The sequence below is a fragment of the Oncorhynchus mykiss genome, chromosome 1 (genome assembly GCF_013265735.2).
Source record: "Oncorhynchus mykiss isolate Arlee chromosome 1, USDA_OmykA_1.1, whole genome shotgun sequence".
NCBI classification, from domain to species: Eukaryota; Metazoa; Chordata; class Actinopteri; order Salmoniformes; family Salmonidae; genus Oncorhynchus; species Oncorhynchus mykiss.
In genome coordinates this window covers 70,163,191-70,190,670 of record NC_048565.1, presented here as the reverse complement: position 1 = coordinate 70,190,670, position 27,480 = coordinate 70,163,191, and the positions used below count along the sequence as shown (strand labels likewise).

The 27,480-nt window shown below is 43.0% G+C and overlaps 1 protein-coding gene across 1 annotated transcript; it reads right to left on the bottom strand.

The window, feature by feature from the left end:
- Nucleotides 1-1,732: 1,732 nt before the first annotated feature.
- On the bottom strand, nucleotides 1,733-27,480 carry LOC110528418 (neurotrypsin-like). The gene is made up of 14 exons (XM_036984226.1): nucleotides 27,021-27,480; nucleotides 21,192-21,234; nucleotides 15,413-15,655; nucleotides 14,402-14,540; nucleotides 14,102-14,280; nucleotides 8,128-8,275; nucleotides 7,054-7,232; nucleotides 6,821-6,962; nucleotides 6,492-6,706; nucleotides 6,167-6,308; nucleotides 5,718-5,996; nucleotides 4,877-4,999; nucleotides 4,241-4,521; nucleotides 1,733-4,063 (listed from the first exon to the last, which is right to left on the bottom strand). Exons 1-14 carry the CDS (start codon nucleotides 27,111-27,113, stop codon nucleotides 3,744-3,746), a joined length of 2,526 nt encoding a protein of 841 aa, XP_036840121.1. The 5' UTR covers nucleotides 27,114-27,480; the 3' UTR covers nucleotides 1,733-3,743.

The following is a 27,480-nucleotide window of genomic DNA, read 5'->3' as shown; positions in this document are numbered from 1 at the left end:
ACACCTCAAATGGGTCTCCCACATCTACATCCTTAACTGAACAATTGAATCCCAACAAAAAACTATTCGTTATCCTCCACTCCAATTTTAGACAGCACTGTTGTCCATTCAGGACATTCATCTTCACAAACTTCGCTCGACAGGCTGCTTGATTCCAACTCGACATCCACTTCCACCATTTCTCACAAAGTTCCACCAACTTTAATGGATCAGTTGGCTTTTCTGCTCTCTTAGGCTTCAGCAAGGCAGGCTTCTTCTTCTTCTTCTATGGTATTATGGCGATCAGCAAACATTAGAGGTGCATGCCGCCACCTACTGTATGGGTAGTAAACTGGGGAAAAAGGTCCATTGCAGGAAAGGATGTTGGGGGAAAACATCACACAAACTACAAAAATAAAAAACACTGTACGCCTTCAGTCCACAGTTCAAATCACATCCTTTCACAGTCTCAGTGGCCGGGAGGGAATATCAGTCAGTATTCTCTGCAATGCTTCTGCTATTAATTCCAGACCCAGACACTTTTCAGCCGCACATACAATTATGTCCAATTTCTAACACGCAATAAACTGCATAAAATCCACCTCCTTTACAATCAGTGTACCAGTTTCTTCCAGTAAGACTCGCCCCTATCAGCTGATCTATCAGCAATAGAGAATGTCCATGTTGTTCCTGTGCTTACTCAAGCTATTGTTTCATGCATATCATAGCCACCCAAAATAATAAAAAAATTATAGTACCATTAAATGAATAATCTAATAGTCGCTTGAGAAGTGTGTGAAGTGGTAAACATGGTTTACAGTACATTATTATGTGAGAGTGGTGACAATGACCATGACCTCTATTTGATAAATTGGCCAGTTTTGATGTCTCTTAAGCAATTCAATATAAAATATAAGTGTTTTGATGTCAGTTTTTAATCCTCTCAGTGTAGCCTATCAGTGTTTTTCCTCCTTAAAGTATCTGCCACAGTAATCAAAAGCTGCCTAATGCAAAAGGGAAAGCTAATCCAAGGCCTCAGATGTTGCCAGCAGTCTGAATATACACACAGGAATGAGAGAGTAGTTTCAAAAGGAGCTGCTCTAACCTTCACAGAGCAAGCCTAGTAGGAGTTAAAGGAAGACCCAGCCTGGATTCCCTTTCTGCAGTCTGTCTTTGTTTTTGACACACATTAGGCACATAGCAAGTAACTTCAGATGCTCAATGGGCCTGAACCCAGCCAGGCTTTGCCTCCAGGGATTACAGCCAGAGTGCTAGTTTAGTTTAGAAAAGTTTACTTTTGTCAACAACAATGATTACTGTTGTGCAGGTTGTATTGCAACAGTGAACACCAATTGTGAATGTGTAGCAGTTAATTAAGCACCAACAATACCAATCTTTTTCACATTCCAATGAATTATAGTTTGTTCTATAAACACTGCAAACACACCACTGACATACTGTAAAACAAAATGTTCATGCAGCACTATTTTCTGACCGTAATCTTGAAATACTCTGAGTGAAGTACATGAGAGGGTTTCAAGGTGCAGCATAATCCTTCTGAAATAATAATAATAATAATAATAATAACTCTTCCATGTGCTGAAAACTTCAATACCCAAGGTGCCTTTTAGGAAAATGAGGCAATAGGAAAATATCATGATGAATAAGACATGTCATTAGAGCTCTAATACTGAGCAGGGTGAGTGATATTCCTTGTAGCCCCCTGCCACATAATAGTTATGAAACACAAGTGTGATGCAGATATTTATTGGCACCTCTCAAAAACACATTATACAGTACATACACGTTCACATTCAAGGTATTATATACAGAGTACTTGCAAGATATGAGTCTGAAGATTTACTGCTTTTACTTTGGCATACTGTCTAATATTTATTTTCAATGATGGCACATTAGAAAAGGGAATTTTCCACTCCACTCACCAATAACCTTTCTAGCAGTCCATTTGAAATATTGCATATACACTGAATGTACAAAACATTAAGAACACGTTCTTTCCACGACATAGAATTACCAGGTGAATTCAGGTGAAAGCTGTGATCCCTTATTGAATTCACTTGTTAAATCCACTTCAATCAGTGTAGATGAAGGGGAGGAGACAGGTTAAAGAAGGATTTTTAAGTCTTGAAACAATTGAGACATGGATTGTGTATGTGTGCCATTCCTAATGTTTAGTATACTCAGTGTATATTTCATCATTTTAAGCTTTCAAAATTGCACCACATCATGTTTGTGTAACTAATCTTCATCATGTACAGATTAGCATTTCAGAATTCTAGAGGAAGTATAGAAAGGAACTTTATTATGTGTCAGAATCCTGTGTGCATGTGCAAACGCAAATCACAGATGTCATATCACAAAATAATTAGTTGTGCTGTTCAGTGACAATCGAAAGCATGCAGTCATGTGACTGAAAGCCCCATAAAACAAAATAATATTTGGATGTTAAATTGTAAAAGAACATTCCATCAAGTGTACAGGTGGTATTAGGAAGTAGTTAGATCTATTTACTATCGGGATAGATTAGAGTACTAAACCAGAGGTTCTTCTAAACAGCCAGATAGTTTAGAAGTTTGCATTAGTAATTACCACATGAAGCTTAGGGGTATTGAGCATGTGTGGTTCCATTTCTAGACATCTATTCAGTAGCAGAGTGGAATGTGACCAGGTAAAACATAGAACAAATGCAACGTCAGCACTGTGTAGGCTATGTAAGTCTGTACGATGTGTTCATGTGTGTCAATAAATTATAAGAATGATGAGAAGATTGCATTGATCATTTGGCAATTGCACTGCAACTTGAGACAAAAACACAAAGATATGGTCTAAGGCCTGAATTGAGATGCTGTATGAACCATTCATTGACAGTGCACACACGCACGCAAACACACACATACACTCACACAGAAACGTTCTCTCACACACACACACACCCACACACACACAATGATTGTCTTACAGTACAAAGAGTGGATAAACAAAGATAGTGGATCTGTCCCAGGACTGGCTTCACATAACACTGATAATAGGGATGTGCAGCTTCTAAGAAAAAGTGGTAGACAGATAGATACTGTGGGTAGGCAGGCAAACAGGCAGGACCTCATTTAAGTCATTGTGAGTAGCCATGTCATCATTGCCACGTGTACAGAGCCTCGTAAAGGCCCACTCATGCCTCTCCTATGGTCTAAACCAGCGATCTGTACACTGACTAATTTGACCAATTGTTTCAATCAAGAGTGGAGCACATTAGTGTAGGCATAAGTTAAAATGCATGAACAACTGGAATGTTCATGAAACCATATTCATTTAAAAGCCACATGTCTGTATGTACTTTACATATACAATCTTGTACCTTAAAGATATTCCACCTAACGCTCCTGACTAGACTTACTCCCAATGGCTCCATTAATTGGCCATTCACAGGTGTTGCAGGGTGATAGTATGGCATGCATTATAGTGCAATGTCATTCACCTATGCAGTCTGGCTTTCTGGTGCATTAAATGCTCTCGTTAAAGTGGTAATTCCACATAATCAAGAATGCTCAATGCCATTTACAGGCTTCTCCAAGTGTAGGCAAAAAAATGACTCAAAAGCACTCTGCTGGATGTGGGTGAGACCAGGAGCAGATATCAGGGTGTGGTATAGCCTCTCTAACCGGCCACTGCTCCTTTAATCTCCCCACCTCCCCCTCAACCCCAAATTCATGTGATAACACTGGCTGTCCAATGGCACGGTGGCAGCATCAGATTTTCGGTGGGTTGTTGGTGACCTGGTCAATCCAGCGCAGGAACCTGCTGACCCGTGTGTACACCCCGGGGAAGGAGGGGTCACCACAGCCATGACCCCAGGAGATGATCCCCGTCAGCACCCAGCGCCCACCCTCCCCCTGACATACTAGGGGACCACCACTGTCACCCTGGCAACTGTCCACGCGCCGTCTGTCCGAAAGGCTGCCCGCACACAGCATGCGGCTGGTGTAGCGCTCGCCGTATCGCTTCTTACACTTCCAGGTGGGCAGCAGGGGAACCCAGGCCTGCAGCAGAGTACGGGAGTACTCCGAGTCTGAGAAAGAGAGAGAGAATGAGAAAGTGAGTGATGAACAGAGAGATAAGAGTGAGGCGGCCAAAATAAATGGAAATGTTCTGTCATATAAATATTGAGCAAATAACAGATCAAATGGCTGATTCCAATGTAAACACACAGGGAACTCTCCGTAACAGAGAGGCTTATGGTCAGTACCTGTGATGCCCCACCCTGTGATGACACAGGCAGCAGGCCTCTTGCCCCACTTGTTGCCAGGCGCAGGGAGGCAGGCTGAGTTGGTATGAGGGTTGAAGGCCACACAGTTGCCCTCTGTGCCTTTCAGCCTGAGTAGGGCGATATCATACTCCGAACCCTGGCTGTGGTACTTCCTGTGGATGACGATGAGCTCTGGGGACAGGCTGCGCTCAAAGTCATCCCTCTCCTCCGTGTGGTAGTCACCCAGTCGCAGCACGTAGCGAGATGGGTCCCTGCCAAACCTAGGAAAGAGGGAGAAAACAGAGCGAGGAAAAAAAGAAAAGGTAAGAGAGGGAATTAAGGTCTGAGGAGGTTAAGCCAAGCAGAAAAGAAGACTTGATTATCTCCTGCCAAGAAAAATACATTTGAATTGAAATGATCAAGGCAGTGACTCAAATACAAGTATCACTTATAAGTGGCATGACATCAATCTCTTATTAATAATATTTGATAAAATGATTGACATAGATCAAGTATTTGATCAAATGTACATATGTTTATGCCACATTACTGCATTACTGTATGCAACACTCGTCATTTTTTATAATGTGGTCACTGCAATTCTATCATTGGGCAGTAGATGTCTTTGTGGCCCACCTCTTGAAGCAGTGTGCAGCAGTCAGGACCCAGCAGGAGTTGATGAGCGTGGCTCCACACAATGGATGGTTCCCTTTGGACTGGGACTTGAGCCACAGAGACGCCTGCCAAGGCCAGTCCCCTCTACCACACCCAGGGGAGGAGAGAGAACATTAGCAGAAATAGATCATGGTTGATTTGATGTTATGATTTGACTTGTGTATGTGTTTTCATATATCTATGCAGTCATACGGTAATAGAACTGCTGAGAATCTGTTTGTGTGTGTGTGTGTGTGTGTGTGTGTGTGTGTGTGTGTGTGTGTGTGTGTGTGTGTGTGTGTGTGTGTGTGTGTGTGTGTGTGTGTGTGTGTGTGTGTGTGTGTACTTTACTATTTATATTTTTGACTACTTCAACTTTTACTACACTACATTCCTAAGGAAAATAATGTACTTTTTACTACATCAATTTTCCCTGACACCCAAAAGTACTCGTTACATTTTGAATGTTTAGCAGGATAGGAACATGGTCCAATTCACAGACTTATCAAGAGAACATCCCTGATCATCCCTACTGGCTCTGTGTGGCCCTGGCTATCCGTAAATGTAAAAAAAAACATGAAAATAGTGCCATCTGATTTACTTAATATAATGAATTTGAAACGATTTATACTTTTACTTTTGATACTTAAGTATATTTAAGCAATTACATTTACTTTTGATACTTAAGTATATTTAAAACCAAATAGTTTTTTACTTGAACTCAAGTAGTATTTTACTGGGTGACTGACTTTTACCTGAGTTATTAAGGTATCTTTACTTTTACTCAAGTATGACCATTTAGGTACTTTTTCCACCAGCGTACCTGATTGACTTGTCCCCACCAATAATCCTCCTCCTGCGTCGCTGTGTGTTTGGCCTCATGCCACAGGTCTGCGTTATTATGGCGCCGTCCCCCACCGGTTCGGGGACGTAGTCACAGATGACCCCTGCATCCTCACTATGCCGGCAGTCATGGGCATCTTCTCCCTCGGCCGGACACTCCCCCAGGGACGTCTCAGCCCCTGTGCACCTAACATTGTCCAGATGGATAAGGCCCTGGCCCTCTCCAAAATAGGCCATGGAGCGAGCCTTGGACACCCCACTGAAGAAGAGACACAGGGAAAGTGAATCTCAATATTCCAAAGTGGCCCTGTCTCCTGAATGGCAGTTAAAGGAAACCACATACTTGGCAGTGAGATATGAAGTATTCTGCAAATAGGGGAAATCATATATGATACAACGGCAAACATGAGAGAGAGAATCCATATTTACATAAATCCCAGCTGCCTGCACACCACTGCAGCGTTGATGTCATTCCAGCCGTCATCGCACACGCTCCCCCATTGGCCATTCAGAAACACTTCCACACGCCCTTCCTTCCGGCTCTCTCCAGCAACCAGTCGCACCAGAGGGCCTGAGGCCAGAACAGAGAAACACAATAAACCACAATATATTACCATAATAACAATATTGAATTTCACTTTTCTTTGCAAAATTCACCAGATAAGATAGACATCTAACTGAGATATGTTGATAGCAATTCTGATTTGAGGTCTTATGAGGTCTCAGTGGGTACAGCGAGTACAGTGAGGCCTACCTGTGATCTGTGGCAGCCCTGGCACCTCGTTGGTTTCACCTCCCCTCTCACAGCGCACCCCTACGTCCTCGCTGTGGGAGCAGTCGTGGCGTCCCCACTCGGCGTGCCCGCAGGACAGCAGGGTGCCCTCTGAGCCCTTACACTGCACCTCATCCAGCAGGATTAGCCCTGTGCCCTCCCCGTACAGCCCGTCTGACGCCACCTCTGCACGCCCTCTGCTGGACCAAACACGCCATTACTGCAGTATCGCTACAATATTACTACAGTTAAACCTAATTCACTTTCCCAGTACATTGTATTTGTACATAAAATGACCCCTGTAGACCGACCTGAAGCCCAGCTGTCTACAAACCACTTGTGCGTGGTGCTCAGTCCAGTTGTCGTCACACACCGTACCCCAGTCCCCAGAGTGGTACACCTCCAGACGACCTTCCCAGGGACTGTCAGACCCCACCAGCCGCACCACACCATCTGCAACACGGTGTGTGCATGAGACAGTGTGTATGTGTTTTCCATACAAATATGTGTATGTTCACAAAGCGTTCCTGTCCTGACTCCTGACCTGTATATGGGTTACAGGACACGCCAGCATCCTCCATGTGGTCACAGTTGTGTTGTTGCCAGTTGTTGTGGGGACACTCCTCCAGGGAAAGCTCGTTGCCTGTACACTGCAACCTGTCAAGGAAGATGGGTCCAGAGCCCTGACCAAAGTGGGCCCACGTCCACGCTTTCGGTACCCCCCTGAGTGGACACACACACAGATATACACAATGACCATATATGGACATGTAAACAATATATGGCAACTACTCAAGGGTCATCCTGATGTGCACATATAAAATGCATTCCCACCAAGTAAACAGGCCTTACACGTACTGTATAGAGCACACACACATGCACTTACACAGCAGAGAAAGACATATACACGACACAAAAAACACTCACACACACCAAATATAGTTATGGAGAGATGTATGATTCATGATCTGAAATGAGTCCTGGGACAGATCCACTATCTTTGTTTATCCACTCTTTGTACTGTAAGACAATCATTGTGTGTGTGTGTGTGTGTGTGTGTGTGTGTGTGTGTGTGTGTGTGTGTGTGTGTGTGTGTGTGTGTGTGTGTGTGTGTGTGTGTGTGAGAGTGTGTGTGTGCGTGTGTGTGTACATGTGTATACATGTGTGTCTGAGCAGAGAGAATTCCCCAGTGGCTTGCTTTGCAGGCCCTTATTCGTCAGAAGCCAGGTGACCTGCTAAGAGTGGCGATGACGTCTGAATAATGTGGATCAACTGGCTCCTCTCCTCCAGCAGAGCAACAACCCAAAACACTGTAGGCCATCAAAAATGCATGCCTTCCGTTCATCTATATTGATATAGTTCACTCAGTGGGAATGTAGCAGTGTAAAAAGGCTATCCTAGCAGGAGTGCATCCATCTCTGTGGAGAGCAGAGAGCTTTGGTTGGTGGGTAACTTCAAGCCTGGGAACCATTGCTGTTTGCTACCACTGATAGGGTTTAACCTCTAGTTTTATGTACTAGATGACATTTAGTGGAGGGAATCACATTCAAAACCCATATGCTGCATGTCAAGCACCATCCTCCAAGCAACTAGCCATCGGCATGCCTGTGCTGCTCACCCAAGGCCCAACTGCCGACAGACAACTTCAGCATCGATGTCATCCCACTGGTCATCACAGATGGTGCCCCACCTCCCATCATGGTACACCTCCACACGACCCTCAAAGTCCTCCAGGCCACCTACCAACCTCAAGGGGGCGCCATTGCCTGAAAAATACAACAGAAATCAAATAAAGTCCAGGTTTACTGGTCACATTACTCACGTTCACAGATTTGCAGGTGTTATAGCAGGTAAAGGTAAATTCTTGGGTTTCTAGCTCCAACAGTGCAGTAGAATGTCTTGTGTTACTGGCTCCAACATCACAGTAGAATGTATTGTGTTACTGGCTCCAACAGTGCAGTAGAATGTCTTGTGTTACTGGCTCCAACAGTGCAGTAGAATGTCTTGTGTTACTGCCTCCAACAGTGCAGTAGAATGTCTTGTGTTACTGGCTCCAACAGCGCAGTAGAATATCTTGTGTTACTGCCTCCAACAGTGCAGTAGAATGTCTTGTGTTACTGGCTCCAGCAGTGCAGTAGAATGTCTTGTGTTACTGGCTCCAACAGTGCAGTAGAATGTCTTGTGTTACTGGCTCCAACATCACAGTAGAATGTATTGTGTTACTGGCTCCAACAGTGCAGTAGAATGTCTTGTGTTACTGGCTCCAACAGTGCAGTAGAATGTCTTGTGTTACTGCCTCCAACAGTGCAGTAGAATGTCTTGTGTTACTGGCTCCAACAGCGCAGTAGAATATCTTGTGTTACTGCCTCCAACAGTGCAGTAGAATGTCTTGTGTTACTGGCTCCAGCAGTGCAGTAGAATGTCTTGTGTTACTGGCTCCAACAGTGCAGTAGAATGTCTTGTGTTACTGGCTCCAACAGCGCAGTAGAATGTCTTGTGTTACTGGCTCCAGCAGTGCAGTAGAATGTCTTGTGTTACTGGCTCCAACAGTGCAGTAGAATGTCTTGTGTTACTGCCTCCAACAGTGCAGTAAAATTTATTGCAAATACAATACAAATATACAAATAATCAAAACATCTAAACAAGAAATCAAGAAGTGACAGAACAAGTCCAATTATCAATCCAGAGTAGATATATTAGAGTGAGCATGGGACAGAATCCAGAATATGAATACGCGGTGTGTATAGACATTATATAATTTGGAAAGAAATGGTATGAACAGTAGTAGGTATATTAGGATGAGCTATGTCAATAATACAGTATATACATGCACAGTTAGTAGACAACAGTATATATAAAAAGAATAGGAGGTGACTAGCGTTCAATAACACGATATACATGGGGAAATAGTCTCAAGGTGCAGGGCAGAGTACCGGGCAGGTAACTGGCTAACAGTCTGATGGCATGGAGATAGAAGCTGTTTTTCAGTGTCTTTGTCCCGCTTTTGATGCACCTGTACCGTCACTACAATCGATGATAGCAGAGTGAACAGACCTTAGCTCGGCTGGCTGAGGTCCTTGATGATCGTCTTCGCCTTCCTTTTACACTGCTGTAATGCCCTGAAGGGCAGGCAGCATGCCCATGGTGTTGTGTTGGGCTGACCGCACCACCCTCTGACAAGCCATGTGGTTAGGGCGACGCAGTTGCCCTGCCAGGCAGTTGCCCTACCAGGCCGTGATGCAGCCCGACAGAATGCTCTCAATGGTGCTGTAAAAGTTTCTGAGGGTCTTAGGGGCCATGCTGAAATTCTTTAACCGCCTTAGGTTGTAGAGGGGCTGTTTCGCCTTCTTCACCACGGTGTCTGTGTGGTGGGACCGTTTCAGTGTCGGTGTGGTGGGACCGCACGCCTAGGAACTTAAAGCTTTAAACATTCTCCACTAAGGCCCTGTCGATGTGGATGGGGGTGTTTTCCCTCTTCTGTCTCCTGTAGTCCACGATCAGCTCCATTGCTCTTCTTTTCCAGGTGGGATAGGGCGGTTTGCAGTGCAACAGCAATTGTGTCGTCCGTGGATCTTTTGGGGCGGTATGCAAATTGGAGTGGGTCTAGCGTGTCAGGAAAGGTGGAGGTGATATGGTCCTTGACAAGCCTCTCAAAGTACTTCATGATAACAGAGGTGAGTGCTACAGGGCGATAGTCATTTAGTTCAGTGACCTTAGCTTGCTTGGGTACATGAACAATGGTGGACATCTTGAAGCAATGGCGCTTCTGTGTTGTGTTCCTCAAAGCAGGCAAAGAATGTGTTAAGTTTGTCTGGGAGTGAGGTGTCGGTGTCACTGACGTGGCTGGTTTTCTCTTTATAATCAGTGGTTATCTGAAGTCCCTGCCATATGTGTCTCGCATCTGAGCCATTTAATTACAACTCCACTTTGTCGCTGTAATGTATTTTTGCCTCTTTGATTGACTTTACAGTGCATTTAGAAAGTATTCACACCCTTCAACTTTTTTCACATTTTGTTGTGTTACAAGGTGGAATTCAAATGGATTTCATTGTCATTTTTTTGTCAATGAGCTACATAAAATACATAAAAATAAAACATTGATATATCTTGATTACATATATATTGATTACAAGTATTAAACCCCCTGAGTCAATACATGTTAGAATCCCCTTTGGCACCGATTACAGCTGTGAGTCTTTCTGGTTAATTCTCTAAGAGCTTTGCACACCTGAATTGTACAATATTTGCACATTATTCTTTAAAAAAGTCTTCAAGCTCTGTCAAGTTAGTTGTTGATCCTTGCTACAGCCATTTTCACGTAATGGCATAGATTTTCAAGACAATTTAAGTCAAAACTGTATCTAGGCCACTCATCAACATTCAATTTCGACTTGGTATGCAACTCCAGTGTTTGGCCTTGTGTTTAAGGTTATTGTCCTGCTGAAAGGTAAATTTGTCTCTCAGTGTCTGTTGGAAAGCAAACTGAGCCAGGTTTTCCTCTAGGATTTTGCCTGTGCTTACCTCTGTTCCATTATTATGATTTTAGATTTTTGGGATTGTTGTTGTAATTTTTTTCTAATTTTCTTCCCAAATTCGTGATTATGATCTCGTCTCATCGCTGCTACTCCCCAACGGGATCGGGAGAGGCGAAGGTCAAGTCATGCGTCTTCCGAAACATGACCCGCCAAGCCGCGCTTCTTAACACAACTCGGAAGCCAGCTGCACCAATGTGTCGGGGGAAACACTGTTCAACTGACGGCCAAAGTCAGCCTGCAGGTGCCCGGCCCACCACAAGGAGTCGCTAGAGCACGATAAACCAAGTAAAGCCCCTCGACCAAACCCTCCCCTAACCCGGGCGATGCTGTGCCAATTGTGCGCCACCCTATGGGACTCACGGTCATGAGTGGGATCAAATCCCAGGCTGTAGTGATGCGCGAACACTGCGAAGCAGTGCCTTAGACCACTGTACTGCTCGGGAGGCCTATTCCATTCATTTCTATCCTAAAAAAAATCCCTTGCCGATGACAAGCATACCCATAACATGATGCAGCCACCACCATCCTTGAAAATATGGAGTGGTACTCAGTGATGTGTTGTTGGATTTGCCCCAAACATAACGCTTTGTATTCAGGACATAATGTACATTTATGAACCACATTTTTTGCAGTTTTACTTTAGAGCATAAATGCAAACGGGATCCATGTTTTCAAACATTTTATTCTGTACAAGCTTCCTTCTTTTCACTCTGTCATTTAGGTTAGTATTGTGGAGTAACTACAATATTGTTGATCCATCCTCAGTTTTCTCCTATCACAGCCATTAAGCTCTGTAACTGTTTTAAAGTCACCTTTGGCCTCATGGTGAAATCCCTGAGCGGTTTCCTTCCTCTCTGGCAACTAAGTTAGGAAGGACACCTGTATCTTTGTAGTGATTGTGTGTATTGTGTGTATTGTGGATACACCATCCAAAGTGTAATTAATAACTTCACCATTTTCAAAGGGATATTCAATGTCTGCTTTTTTATTTTACCCATCTACCAATAGGTGCCCTTCTTTGAGAGGCATTTCAAAACCTTCCTGGTGTTTGTGGTTGAATCTGTGTTTGACATTCACTGCTCGACTGAGGGACCTATAGATAATTGTATGTGTGGGGTACAGAGATGAGGTAGTCATTAAAAAATCATGTTAACACTATTATTGCACACAGTGAGTCCATGCAACTTATTATGTGACTTGTTAAGCACGTTTTTACTCCTGAACGTATTTAGGCTTGCCATAACAAAGGACTTGAATACTTATTGACTCAAGACATTTCAGCTTTTCATTTTTTATTAATTTGTAAACATTTCTAAAAACATATTCCCACTTTGATATTATGGGGTATTGTATGTAGGCCAGTGACACAAAATCTCAATGTAATCAATTTTAAATTCAGGCTGTAACACAACAAAATGTGGAAAAAGTCAAGGGGTGTGAATACTTTCTGAAGGCACTGTATGGAGGTCATAGCTGGTCTGTTAGTACTCGTCCATGTTCCCAGTCACCTTACCGTAGTTAAATGCGGTGGCTCATGTTGGCATCATGTTACAATAGAAACAACTGTTCTTCTCAGTTATCGACTTATGGATCTCTTGGTCTCCTTGATGAATGCAAATGTAAATAACTTCTTGCCCAGTGCCATGATAAATAAAGCAATCCAAACCACAGAACTGTTGCAGTGCAATGACCCCTGACCCTAGAGTTTGGTTCAAAGCTCCGGCAAGTCATTAGAAACTACAGCAAGTACAAGTATGTGAGGGATGCAGGGAGAAGGAAAGAGGGGTAGATGAGTTATGCAATCTGAATATGTGAGCTGCCCTGGCAGAGAAGTTAAGGAGGTGGGGGTTGTTTGGGGTAGGGGGGTCAGAAGAGGGGTGCATGTGTGCCCTGTGGGACCCCTCCCACCTCCCTGGCAGGGCCTCAGGACTCTCAGATAACTTTCTCCTCCTAAAGTTTCAGACTGAATAATTCCCTGCACCGCACTAAATATACTGAGTGTACAAAACATGCTCTTTCCATGATCAACTGACCATGTGAATCCAGGTGAAAGCTGTGATCCTTTATTGATGTCACTTGTTAAATCCACTTCAATCAGTGTAGATGAAGGGGAGGAGACAAGTTAAAGAAGGCTTTTGAAGCCTTGAGACAAGTGAGACATGGATTGTGTATGTGTGCCATTCAGTGGGTAAATGGACAAGACAAAAGATTTAAGTGCCTTTGAACGGGTACGGTAGTAGGTACCAGGCGCACCGGTTTGTGTCATGAAGTGCAATTTTGCTGGGTATTTAACGCTCAACAGTTTCCTGTGTGTATCAAGAATGGTCCACCACCCGAAGGACATCCAGCCAACTTGACACAACTGGGAAGCACTTGAGTCAACATGGGCCAGCATCCATGTGGAACACTTTCGACACCTTGTAGAGTCCTGACGAATTGAGGCTGTTCTGAATTGAGGATGTTCTAAGGGCAAAAAGGGGTGCAACTTAATATTAGGAAGGTGTTCTTAATGTTTTGTACACTCAATGTATATACCCTCTACTCTTCTGGGCACTCCCTTCTATACCCTCATTCTAACACACCACTGTTGTTGTTCCCTCTGCCCCTTTGGGACTCTCTGACACAAGTGCTGCATAAGCCGCGAGAGCGTTCTGGCAGGCACAGAGAGCTCTAAAAGCTATGTGAATGACTAGGCAGGCAACATCAGCTCCCTCTTGGCTGTGCTGCTCAGAATAAACTGCTCTTGTTCTAGCTTTGCAGTGTTTGTGTTTTGGAGATGAGTATTGGGCCAGAGAATCTTAGCCATGAATCTCACCCTCTGGCCCACGCAGCTCTGACTGAGGTGGGAGAAGAACACTGGAGCTCTAAGAAAGAGGGAACAGTCTCTCTCTGTCCCTGTCTAACTCAACTAAAGGGGAAGTGGCTCTGCTGCTTTAGTACCTCTATATGTGTAATATGCCTAGCAATACAGTATGTACTATATTTATATGTGTAGCACTTGTGATAAATCTGCACTATTTATACCCAAGGATGTTTTGAAATCTCCAACACCCTCACCTTCAGGTGCAGCACACACCACCCCCGCTTCATTGCCATGGTTACAGTCGCTAGTGACAAACTTCCGACTCCTGCAGTCCAGCAGAGAGTTTTCGTTGCCACGGCAGCCAAGGCGTTCATAGTGGAAGAGTCCAGAGCCGGGCCCGAAATAGGAGTGCTGGAGGGCTGTGCCGATCTCACTGCAGACAGAAAGACAGGATGGACGGAGAGAGAAAGGTAGATGGACAGTCAGGAGTGGAGAGGATGATTTGACATACACACCCACACACACAGCTAAAAAAGTATCTCAGTAGCTCTCACCCCAGTCCAAGCTGTTTGCAGATCACACTCGCATCGCGGTCGGTCCAGTGTGTATCACATACAGCCCCCCACTGGCCATTTAGGTATACCTCCAGACGCCCGCTCTGAGGGGAGGACCCACCTACCAACCTGGCAGCTCCTGGAGAGGAGGGAGAGGGGAGAGGAGAGAGAAGAGAGGGCATTAAGGTATGGTACAGCATCAGAGATTGTGAAATCATTTGAAAGGACAGGTGGAACATCTCTCTCTCGCACCCATCAGAAACAGACAGACAGACAGATTGCTACCTCGTTAATCATAAATCCAACAGGTGTGATTATCTCAGGATAATTGCATAGAACACTTACATATTTCAACCTGGCAGGCACACACCCGAAAAACACACATGGGCACACACGCATTCACACACATACACGTTAACTGATAAAGGTTAACTGTTTGGAAGAGAAAGCTTGGGAGAGCTAGACAGAGACAGACTGATAATGACAGCGAATACAGATGTAGCTAAACAGATTTCAAAACGGGGGTATTGCCTCTGGCACTACATACAAGCAAGGTTCTGACAGGCCAGTAAAAACGGTTGTCTAAAGGACAGGCAGGGACACACTCCCATTGGGGGGCGGGAGTCACAGAGAGAACAATATCAGCTGCCTGATGGAGAGGTGGAAAACACAGTGGGAGGAGCTTACTGATAGACTGGAAGACAGACAGGATATATTGGGGCGTAGACAGATTGAAAAACAAAAACCATACAGGCAAGAAACACAGATAGACATAGACAGACATAGACAGACATAGCAACCTATGTGCCTGTCTGTCTAAGACAGATAGAGACACAGATCTCCTGCCAGAGCAATATGATCACCCCAAACACACTGCAAAAATACAAAGATACCTAGCGATTACTTTTTGGTCACTTTGGAATTCATACACCACCATAAATCATCTGGTTCCAGGTAGTTACCCAGCAGTATTGATTCTCTTGAAGTAAGTATTAGTCGGTAAATCCTCACCCTGGTGGCAGTCGCAGTAGGCCCAGCCGATGGCTCCAGAGCTCTGGCGGAAGAAGCACCAGGGGTTGGATTCACGGTCTGGGTTGCGGCAGTAGCTGTGGTCGCCCAGCCCCCGGCTCGGGTACTGCAGGACGTAGTCTGGGAACTCTGTCCACTTTAAGCAGGGCGAACCAGAGTCAGTCTGAGACACGGAGCCATTGTAGTAACCCAGCTCAGTGAAGCCCTCTGAACAGGACAGAGGAGCTAGGGAGACAGAGTCACATTCAGATACAATACTATGGGTTTATCAATGGATGAGCTTCTTAGTTAACACAGTATAGCAATAATTATTTTTGTGAGACGAAGTGGGGGGGTAAAGCTGAGTTTTAAAATTAAGTCACAATAAGCCATGCAAGGTTTAAAAAGATGTCCTCTCCTTTGTCTCCCTCTTTTGTTTACGATCCTCAGAAGTATAGAAGTGAGTCACCTGACTGGTCAGACTGACAGCCCGGTGCTGCAGTGCAGGGGCCAGAGTATTTGTGTAGGTCTGCTTTGCTGAGTCACAGAGTGTGGCGGGCTACCTTCAGACAACCTGAAAACCTGAGCCCTTACTACAACCCATCTGTGTCTGTGTATGCTTGTGTGTCTGTATCGCTTAGGAATTGTCCTTGAAATGCACCCTAGGCATAGAAGTCTTAAAATTATATGAAACATTAAAATCCTTCATGATTATTTTCTCAATGCTGTTGAAAGGATAGTTTGATCAGAGCATAGACACTGTATACCACTTTGGAGTGGATGACAATTCCTCAAGAGGGGTGGATGCTTGTCTGGAGAATCCAGTGCACTAGCCATGAGTTCCTACAGAGCTTACTGGGAAACTGAAACTCACTGCAATGCAATCCTCTGAATATTCAGGCCTTTTTAATTCCAGAATCATTCCACTGGGTCTACAAGTGCTGCAGCTCTATCCTCTAATTGCCTTTGTGAAGACGTCACCTGGGATTGTGATGGGAAACCTGAGCTCAGGGGCTCAGTTTTACAAACTAATCTATACAGGTTAAAGAGCCTCTGGGACCACCTATAAAGCTGACCCATCACATTCAAATAGGGGTGGGACATTAAACACAAGCATACATTCATCTGGTCCACAGATTGAGTTTTAAAGAGGGGAGGGTCTGTGGTTTAATGACAACCAGAGCCAGGGTGAGCCCTGGACCTGGTCCATGTATTTCCAATGAATCAACATCTGGTAATACATCATGCAAAAAATGGAGACAATTTATTGAATAAATCAGTTAAAGCAAATCCAGAAAAAAATATATCTCTAATTTAATTTTGAGTTCCTTTCCAAGGCTCTGAGCATGGCGTGCTTAATCCCAGTGCTAGGAACTCGTTTTGTCATTTTAGTTTTCTGTTTGAGTTCCTTTCCCCGGCTCTGAGCACCGCGTGTTTAATCCCAGTGCTAGGAACTCGTTTTGTAATTTTAGTTCTGTTTGGACCCCATCCTTAACCCTAAATTCAGAATGAATGCCTAAACATAAGTAATAATCTGTAGATGGCACCACACTCCATAATAAAAAGGGAAACACACTTCATAATCTCTGTTGATTGCAGTTATGGCAAATGTCTCCATTTGCCTTGGTTGTTACGTTGACTAATTATCAGTCCCTTTTCAAGTGGCTATGTATGGGCGGAACTGCCTAATAATCCATCTTTAGTAGCAGCTAATATTCACCTTTAGGTCCATGCTTCCTGTGATATGTAACTGATATGGCAGTACCTCAGGCCATGGTGTGCGCGTACTGTAAATGATATGAAGGAGAGTCGCGCTAACATCCCTCTGGAGCCAGGTGTTAAACCCTGAGGAGAGTGGAGGGAAGTGGATATGGGCACTGGGGTCCAGCCAGGGAAGGAAGACACCCTCATCACGTACCTAAACTCCTCCTCTTGAACTCTCTAAACCAGTGGATTAGTGGCCGCAAGTCCTTTCAGTTGTCGTTGGGTAAACATTCACACCTGTGAGCGATCGCTCGCAAATCTACATCCACCCAGTGTGTGGTCTAACCCCTGTCTGTGTTTGTTTGAGTGACTGCCGGTTTGCGTTCGCACAGGCTTAGTGACTTAGTTAAGACCAACCAACTCCCGCTGCTGTGTAGTGAAAGCTACAACCGAAAGCCAGCAGAATATGCTGGTTTTGGTGTTAGCAGTTCATACTTCAATGAAAGACCTAGTTAGACTGCAGCTGGCCAGGAACAGAGCGGCATGTCTTGCTCTTCATTGTACTCAAAGGGCTGATATAAATACTATGCATGCCATTCTCTCTTGGCTAAGAGTTGAGGAGAGACTGACTGCATCACTTCTTATTTTTATTAGAAACATTCATGTGTTGAAAATCCCAAATTGTTTACATAGTCAACTTACACACAGCTCTGACACACACACTTACCCCACCAGACATGCCACCAGGGGTCTTTTCACAGTCCCCAAATCCAGAACAAATTCAAGAAAGCGCACAATATTATATAGAGCCATTATTGCCCGGAACTCCGTTCCATCTCATATTGCTCAAATTAACAGCAAATCTGGTTTAAAAAAACAAGACAAAGCAGCACCTCACGGCACAAAGCCTCTCCTCTATTTGACCTAGATAGTTTGTGTGTATGTATTGATATGTAGACTACATGTGCCTTTTTAAATTGATGTAGTTCTGTCCTTGAGATGTTCTTGTCTATTAATGTCCTGTATTATGCCATGTTTTGTGTGGACCCCAGGAAGAGTAGCTGCTGCTTTCGCAAAAGCTAATGGGGATCCTAATAAAATACCAAATACCAGCAGTGAGAGACAAGACTGGATGGAGAGGGTATCCACAGATTGATGCCTGAGAGAGAAGACATCTTGAAAGAGGAATACTGTGCTCAATTCCAGATTGACCTCTTGCCCCAAATCCTGGTCACTTTATGTAGATCTGAAAGGATTGGCTAGGTACAGATGTAGGATCTTAATTTCATAACCATGTTGCAGAAGAACATTCCTGCATGCAGGAAACAGAACATTGTGTACTGTATTCGAGGTTTAAAAAGTCTGCTGAAGTTTGTAATTTCAGACTTGATTTTCCCTTACGAAAAATGTATCAACCCCTATAAAAAATATCCATCAATTATAATCCACATTTCCTGTTGGTGCAGGATTATTTTCCTGCTATAGAAAACTGTCTCAAATTAAGATCCAACATCTGTATGAGAAATACGGTAATAATAACTTTTTTTTAAAAATAACTTACACCTATCCAATCCTTTCAGATGTCAGCAGTGCCTAAGGGTTGGAGTCTGTCTTTGTCAAGATGGATCACAGAGGTCGATTGAGAGATTTGTTGGGGTCAATGAGTGCTGGAAGAGTCAAGTTTCAAGTTTTTTTAATGTCACATGCACAAGTACAGTGAAATGTATTAACCCCAACAATGCAGTAATTAATAACAAAGTAATACAAAAAAATAACAAGGTAGAACAAAAACACACAATATTTTTTTTTTAAATGACAACTAATAAGAACACAATAAAGTAAGTAAGCATAATATATACAGGGTCAGTTCAGGTACCATACCTACAATGTGCAAAGACACTGGATCGATAGAGGTAGATATGTACAGTACAGGGGTTAGGTGACTAGGCTTCAATATATAAGATAAACAGAGTAGCAGCAACATATATGATGATTGTATGTGAGTGGGTGTTGTGTAGAGCTTTCCTCTTACACAGCCTAATATAGAGGTCATGGGTGGCAGGGAGCTTGACCCCAGTGATGTATTGGGCTGTACTGGGCCGTCCGCACCTGTCTCAAGCGCAGTTTGTCTTCTAAGCCCTCCTATGCTGTCAACATCATGGCAGGTACCATTGAATAATACCAAGTGTGATTGACAGTTATTTGTCCCAACTCCCAGTCTAAATGACTCCCCAGAAAGCAAAGCCAAAACGTCTTGTCCTCTCAGAGGGTGTGCTTTTCTTTCCTCTTCAACTAAACTGTGCTCTCATTTTCCAATTTGTATCTGCCATTCCCTAAGGCATTGAATATTTTAGAAAGTATATATGGTTTTGAGACACTGAGATGTGTGAGATGTTTTTCTGTACTAAGCTGATCCTAAATCCTGATCCTAAATCCTTCTGAGTCACCACTATCTCAGCACATGTCTCAATCTCACAATGATTCCACCTCATCCAGCTTCCCTGCCTGGCATATTGAGAGGAGATACATATTTGATAGAGTTCACACAGTGAGAGGGTGCCAGACACAGAAAGGTTATTAGGAAAGGTTACCGGAACATACTGATCCTTAAACACACACACACACGCACGCGCCACACAAACAGACACACGCTCACACACAGATTCAAACACACACATGGACAAGCTTACGCTGCAGACACAAACACAAACACACAAAATCCCAAAAACAAATGAAAAGATCACCAGCACGTGAAAGCAGACGTGCTGTATCGAATGTGTACGTGTATGGATAACCTCAGTTCCCATGCAGAGGAGGAACTGAGTGAGTATATGAATGCATGCATTGAGAGCAAGAAACTGTGTATGCATGTGGGTGTCAGAAAAATGTTCCACTGTCCATCCTAGATTTATTAAGCTCTAAAGTCTCTTAGCATAGCTCACATTCTATCCCTGATGGGTGTCTATAGTTGAGCCACAAATGGAGACAACCATCTATAAGACCCAGACTGGAACTCCCGTTGAGACCCCATAACATAACAGTAACTTCAGCGAAGACAAGAACCAGACATACAGTGTCTGGTTGATGGAAAGTGGGAGTCTTTATCAGAGATGATGTCAGGGCTCTAAAAGCAGGGCCTTGTTTAAATCAGGGCCACTCGCATTTCCATAAGTGAAAGCCTGAACATGAGGCAATCTGGTAGGAATCTCATTCTGTCTGAGCATGAACTAGGAGTCTAAGGCGTGGGATGGGTAAAGGGGGGGTTAGTAGGGTTGGATAAGATATTAGCATCGCGCCCGAGGGATCCAAAGGACTGGACCTGCCTGGGCATGGAGGGTGTGGTGATGGTTCAAAGACTAATTGGTATATGAGATGAAATGTTGTATCTATCATCCCAACTCTTTCATCTAATAACCATCCATTTCCATGTACATGCTAAAATTCATATCACATTACAAGCTGAACGAGAGATCAAGTGTTCCCTTCATCTACTCAGCAATACTGAGCACTGTGTGATTTTGCCTATTTCTTAGCTGCAGGGATCCAGCTTGGATGAATCCCTAACCGTCAAAAAGGAGAACTCTTTTTTTTATTCTAGGAAAAAGCAGCTTGCATTTTCAAAGCTGTTTGGTGCTAATACCAAAGCTGGTTATGTGTCTTTTGATTGTGGATAATAAGTTTTTGAAATGAGGTTAAAGAGAGCGAGAGCAAGAGATGTTGAACGTTGCCTAACTATCGTCCCATCCTTCAGGGGCCCAATCAGAATCACCATCTGATTATGAGCAGTGCTGGTGACAAAGGACTCGCTAATAATGGCTTTAGCAGAGGAAGGGGGCATTTTTGATAGAGGGCTTTTTCAAACTTTTAATCTGAATTCGTGACATTTTGCTGAAACAACACACCGCCATCTCACATCCACACCCCACATCATCCCACTAAGTATTGTACATTTAAGCGATTCATTTAATGCTGCTTAGTCGTTTATCCATGTCCTTAGATGATTTGGAAGAATCACAATGATGGATGGATGAAATCAAGACCTATTAGAAATAAGAGGAACAGGAAAAGCGTTGTCTACCTGCACTCTGCAGAGTATTTAGGTAGGTGTCTTGAGAGATGACCTGCAAAAAACAAGACAACAGAAAATGAAGCTTCAGGCCTATGCCACTTAGAGCAAGTTTCCCACATTAGGTTATGGATGCTTGATCATAAGTAGCCCCTTATGTCCTGTAAGTAGTGTTGTTTGTAGCTTTCATACGGAACAACTTATTATCTCTCTCTCACTGTTGTATTATATTGTATTGTAGCCTACTTGTAGTCATATGGTGTTACTCTATCATGTTATTCTGTGGATCAGTGAAAATCATTTTAATATTGTGTTAACCATGTTTATCTCTCTTCTCTTCTGCTATATTTTCAATGACTTCGTCACCACTGAGGCTGGGAACAGGAGGCATAGTTTAGAATGTCTATGCAGAACGCAATAAAATGATTGCGGGGTTAAGTTAAGGGGTGCTACTTTAAGGCACCATTATCACAACCGAGGCCACTGAAATCAATACTGTCACGCATGGGAAACAGCACGCGGTGACGCAATGTCTGGGACTAGGTCTACTTTCGGTATAGCATAGTCTGCACATTAGTCAGTTGAACTCTAATAATTGCATCTGTCAATCTAATGGAGACGGGAGCAGCTGGGGTAATGCCTGAAGCAAAACGTGCCTCTTGCAGACATCTAAAGCACAAATTTATAATGAGACACAGCTCACCAGAAAAAAAAGAGCTTTGAGCAATATTCTTTGGGGAAAAGGACAAGGGGCTGTATGTAGTTCCCTAGCCTATTGGGTAACACAATATTAATAAGAATGAATAAACTATTTAGAAATAGTATCCTATACACATATATATGTATTTCATCATTTCTAAACATCTATAAACATGCATACAGTTCATGAGCATTTATAACCTATAATCATTTGTAAAGCATTTATAGTATGTAATATTCATGAGGCTTATTCATTTAAGACTTATCCATAAAGAGCAAGCAATTACTAGTCTACAATTGTCGTATTTTACTCCATTGTTTGTGCTTTTGTTACCACTTGATGTATAGCTTGTATACCTTACAAAAATGTAACGTTGCTCTCAAGGAATGTCATTGGCTACGCACATCAATTGCTATTTGCAAGTGAGTATGAAGATATCATTGGATGCATTTGCTCCATTGTTTAAACTTTTATTGGTGGCTTACTCTTGCACACCTCAGACTGTAAAACGCACGAGATAACTCACCAGTTTGTTGTGAGCAGCATTAGCGTGAGCATCAATGGTGGAATCGGCGGGTTCGGCTTCAAATTAAAGTCACCCATTGAAACTGATGCAAACTGATACAAATAGCGTAATCATGCAACAATTGGAAGAGATAATGCTAAACAAGGTAGGAATGTTTAAAAATATACAGTGCCTTGCGAAAGTATTCGGCCCCCTTGAACTTTGCGACCTTCTGCCACATTTCAGGCTTCAAACATAAAGATATAAAACTGTATTTTTTTGTGAAGAATCAACAACAAGTGGGACACAATCTTGAAGTGGAACGACATTTATTGTATATTTCAAACTTTTTTAACAAATCAAAAACTGAAAAATTGGGCGTGCAAAATTATTCAGCCCCCTTAAGTTAATACTTTGTAGCGGCACCTTTTGCTGCGATTACAGCTGTAAGTCGCTTGGGGTATGTCTCTATCAGTTTTGCACATCGAGAGACTGAAATTTTTTCCCATTCCTCCTTGCAAAACAGCTCGAGCTCAGTGAGGTTGGATGGAGAGCATTTGTGAACATCAGTTTTCAGTTCTTTCCACAGATTCTCGATTGGATTCAGGTCTGGACTTTGACTTGGCCATTCTAACACCTGGATATGTTTATTTTTGAACCATTCCATTGTAGATTTTGCTTTATGTTTTGGATCATTGTCTTGTTGGAAGACAAATCTCCGTCCCAGTCTCAGGTCTTTTGCAGACTCCATCAGGTTTTCTTCCAGAATGGTCCTGTATTTGGCTCCATCCATCTTCCCATCAATTTTAACCATCTTCCCTGTCCCTGCTGAAGAAAAGCAGGCCCAAACCATGATGCTGCCACCACCATGTTTGACAGTGGGGATGGTGTGTTCAGCTGTGTTGCTTTTACGCCAAACATAACGTTTTGCATTGTTGCCACAAAGTTCAATTTTGGTTTCATCTGACCAGAGCACCTTCTTCCACATGTTTGGTGTGTCTCCCAGGTGGCTTGTGGCAAACTTTAAACAACACTTTTTATGGATATCTTTAAGAAATGGCTTTCTTCTTGCCACTCTTCCATAAAGGCCAGATTTGTGCAATATACGACTGATTGTTGTCCTATGGACAGAGTCTCCCACCTCAGCTGTAGATCTCTGCAGTTCATCCAGAGTGATCATGGGCCTCTTGGCTGCATCTCTGATCAGTCTTCTCCTTGTATGAGCTGAAAGTTTAGAGGGACGGCCAGGTCTTGGTAGATTTGCAGTGGTCTGATACTCCTTCCATTTCAATATTATCGCTTGCACAGTGCTCCTTGGGATGTTTAAAGCTTGGGAAATCTTTTTGTATCCAAATCCGGCTTTAAACGTCTTCACAACAGTATCTCGGACCTGCCTGGTGTGTTCCTTGTTCTTCATGATGCTCTCTGCGCTTTTAACGGACCTCTGAGACTATCACAGTGCAGGTGCATTTATACGGAGTCTTGATTACACACAGGTGGATTGTATTTATCATCATTAGTCATTTAGGTCAACATTGGATCATTCAGAGATCCTTACTGAACTTCTGGAGAGAGTTTGCTGCACTGAAAGTAAAGGGGCTGAATAATTTTGCACGCCCAATTTTTCAGTTTTTGATTTGTTAAAAAAGTTTGAAATATCCAATAAATGTCGTTCCACTTCATGATTGTGTCCCACTTGTTGTTGATTCTTCACAAAAAAATACAGTTTTATATCTTTATGTTTGAAGCCTGAAATGTGGCAAAAGGTTGCAAAGTTCAAGGGGGCCGAATACTTTCGCAAGGCACTGTATATGTTGTAATCGCACTGTGGGTGTATTTGAATTCAGAATTGCATTGGGGGCATACCTACAGTGCATTCTGAAAATATTCAGATCCCTTTACTTTTTCCACATTTGTTACATTACAGACTTATTCTTAAATGGATTAAATAAAAAATGTTCCTCATCAATCTACACACAATACCCCAGAATGGCTTTGGTCAGGGAGATGACCAAAAACCCAATGGTCACTGACAGAGCTCCAGAGTTCCTCTGTGGAGATGGGAGAACTTTCCTGAAGGACAACCATCCCTGCAGCACTGGATCAATCAGGCCTTTATGGTAGATTGGCCAGACGGAAGCCACTCCTCAGTAAAAGGCACATGACAGCCCGATTGGAGTTTGCCAAATGGCATCTACAGGACTCTCAGACCATGAGAAACAAGATTCTCTAGTCTAATGAAAACAAGAATGATCTTTTTGGCATGAATGCCAAGCGTCACGTCTGGAGGAAACCTGGGAGCATCACTACAGTAAAGCATGGTGGTTGCAGCGTCATGCTGTGGGGATGTTTTTCAGCGGCAGAGAGACTAGTCAGGATTGAGGGAAAGATGAACGGAGCAAAGTACAGAGAGATCCTTGATGAAAACCTGCTCCAGAGCACTCAGGACCTCAGACTGGGGGCGAAGGTTCACCTTCCAACAGGACAACGACCCTAAACACACAGTCAAGACAGCGCAGGAGTAGCTTCGGGATAAGTCTCTGAACGTCCTTGAGTGGCCTAGCCAGAGACGGACTTGAACCTGATCGAACATCTCTGGAGAGACCTGAAAATAGCTGTTCAGCGACGCTCCCCATCCAACATGACAGAGCTTAAGAGGATCTGCAGAGAAGAATGGGAGAAACTCCCTAAATACAGTTGTGCTACGCTTGTAGCGTCATACCCAAGAAGACTCGGGGCTGTAATCACTGCCAAAGGTGCATCAACAAAGTACTGAGTTAAGGGTCTGAAAACTTGTGTAAATGTGATATTTCATTTATTTATACATTTGCACAATTTTATTAAAAACTGTTTTTGCTTTGTCATTATGGGGCATTATGTGTAGATTGATGAGGGAAAAAAACAATTCATCAATTTTGGAATAAGGCTGGAATGTAACAAAATTTGGAAAAAGTCAAGTGGTCTGAATAAATTCTGAATGCACTGCTATATGCACTGTACAGCCTAACCTATGGATTGTGCACCCATGAAATGGGGTATCAGCCAACTCAGTGTTGATCATGCTAATGTAGATCACTCCCTACTGACGTATGACTTGTGCAAGGGATGGCGCGGTTTGACAAAAAGATCTCTCACTATCAAATCTAATCGCCTGCAGATGACAAAATAAATGGGGTCCTATTCAACGAAATGTACAGGCTATCGTTTTCTTTATTAATTGATAGGCGCGATAACTTTGCGCATATAGGACACACAGTCAGCCTTCATAAATAGACTGAATGTTAACCATTTATTTATATATACAGTACCAGTCAAAAGTTTGGACACACCTACACATTCAAGGGTTTTTCTTTATTTGTACTATTTTCTACATTGTATAATAATAGTGAAGACATCAAAACTATTAAATAACACATATGGAATCATGTAGTAACCAAAAAACTGTTAAACAAATTAAAATACTCTTCCGTTCAAAAGTTTGGTCACTTTGAAATGTCCTTGTTTTTTACATCAAATTGGTCAGAATTATAGTGTAGACTGAGCAAGAGGACAAGTACATTAGAGTGTCTAGTTTGAGAAACAGATGCCTCACATGTCCTCAACTGGCAGCTTCATTCAATAGTACCCGCAAAACACCAGTCTCAACGTCAAGGAGAGTGATGGTGCTGCATCAGATGACCTAGCCTCCACAATCACCCGACCTCAAGCCAATTGAGATGGTTGGGATGAGTTGGATGGCAGAGTGAAGAAAAAGCAGCAAACAAGTGCTCAGTATATGTGGGATCATGTAGTAACCAAAAAAGTGTTATACAATTCAAAATATATTTTATATTTGAGATTATTCAAGTCTTGAAGGACTGTTGGAAAAGCATTCCTCATGAAGCTGTCATCAAAGCAAAGGGTGGCTACTTTGAATAATCTCAAATATAAAATATATTTTGAATTGTTTAACACTTTTTTGGTTACTACATGATTCCATATGTGTTATTTCATAGGTTTGATGTCTTCACTATTATTCTACACTGTAGAAAATTGCAAAATAATAAAGAAAAACCCTTAAATTAGTCCAAACTTTTGACGATTACTGTATATATATTTATACTAGGGTTGACCTATACAGCCTTATGTTAAAAACAAGCCAAGTTCAATTGCTGAGAATAATGGTCTGTCCAAAGTAGTTCCTTCAACGGGCAATGAAACAAACGGATAAGGGTAGGTAGACTATTGCTGGCGCTCAAGTTTTCTTGGGATCTAATACCTTAGTGAAAATAAAATGTAGCCTACAGGGCACGATACAATCATTGGATTGAAAATAAAAGCTTAACAATGATGCATTGCAGCAGTAGGTTTTCAGGTGAAAATTCAGGTGAATATGTTTAACCTCGGAATTCGGGTTTACTGGCACACAGGAAATTGCCACGCACAGCATCGATATTGCCATTTGCGTAAGTGTAAATTGGCTACGCATAACCAATAAACTACGCGAAGTCTATTGCCTACACATTTTAATGACTGTAAATCGTAAGGAATTTGGTTAGGTTATCTATGGGTCACCTGTGTTTACCTTTCTGTTGTAAATGAATAGCCGTTCGCAAACAGAAACGCAGTGATAATGAAAGAAAAAGCAGGCACATACCTCTCCAGAAACTGAGATCAGACAACACCATGCAATTGACAGAGAGAAGAGTCCCTTTAAAGCTTCCTGGTCCGTCATCCTTTTATGTGTCATTACCCGCGCCTTGAGCAGATTTCACCCATATCCAACGCAAAAAGTCAGCCTCCAAGTGCAAGCGACACTGACCAGGATAAAGAGAGCCCGATTGGGACCGTCCAAAGTTAGGCGAGGCACGGGACAATGAGCCGATGGGGTTGTTTTTTCTGTGTCTGGAAAAAGATACAAAAATAATCGAAACTCCTATGTGACATTACACACCCTGTGGTGCCAGCTGTGCTTCAAGCATAGACTATAGCTTAAAGACGATCCCCTTCGTGAGGAAGTGTCACTGAAAGCAGACACCGGTGAGAGAAACACACTCTCTCGCCTTCAGTGCGATGCACATATGCCAAGTCGAGAATAAACACACACAGCAAGCTCA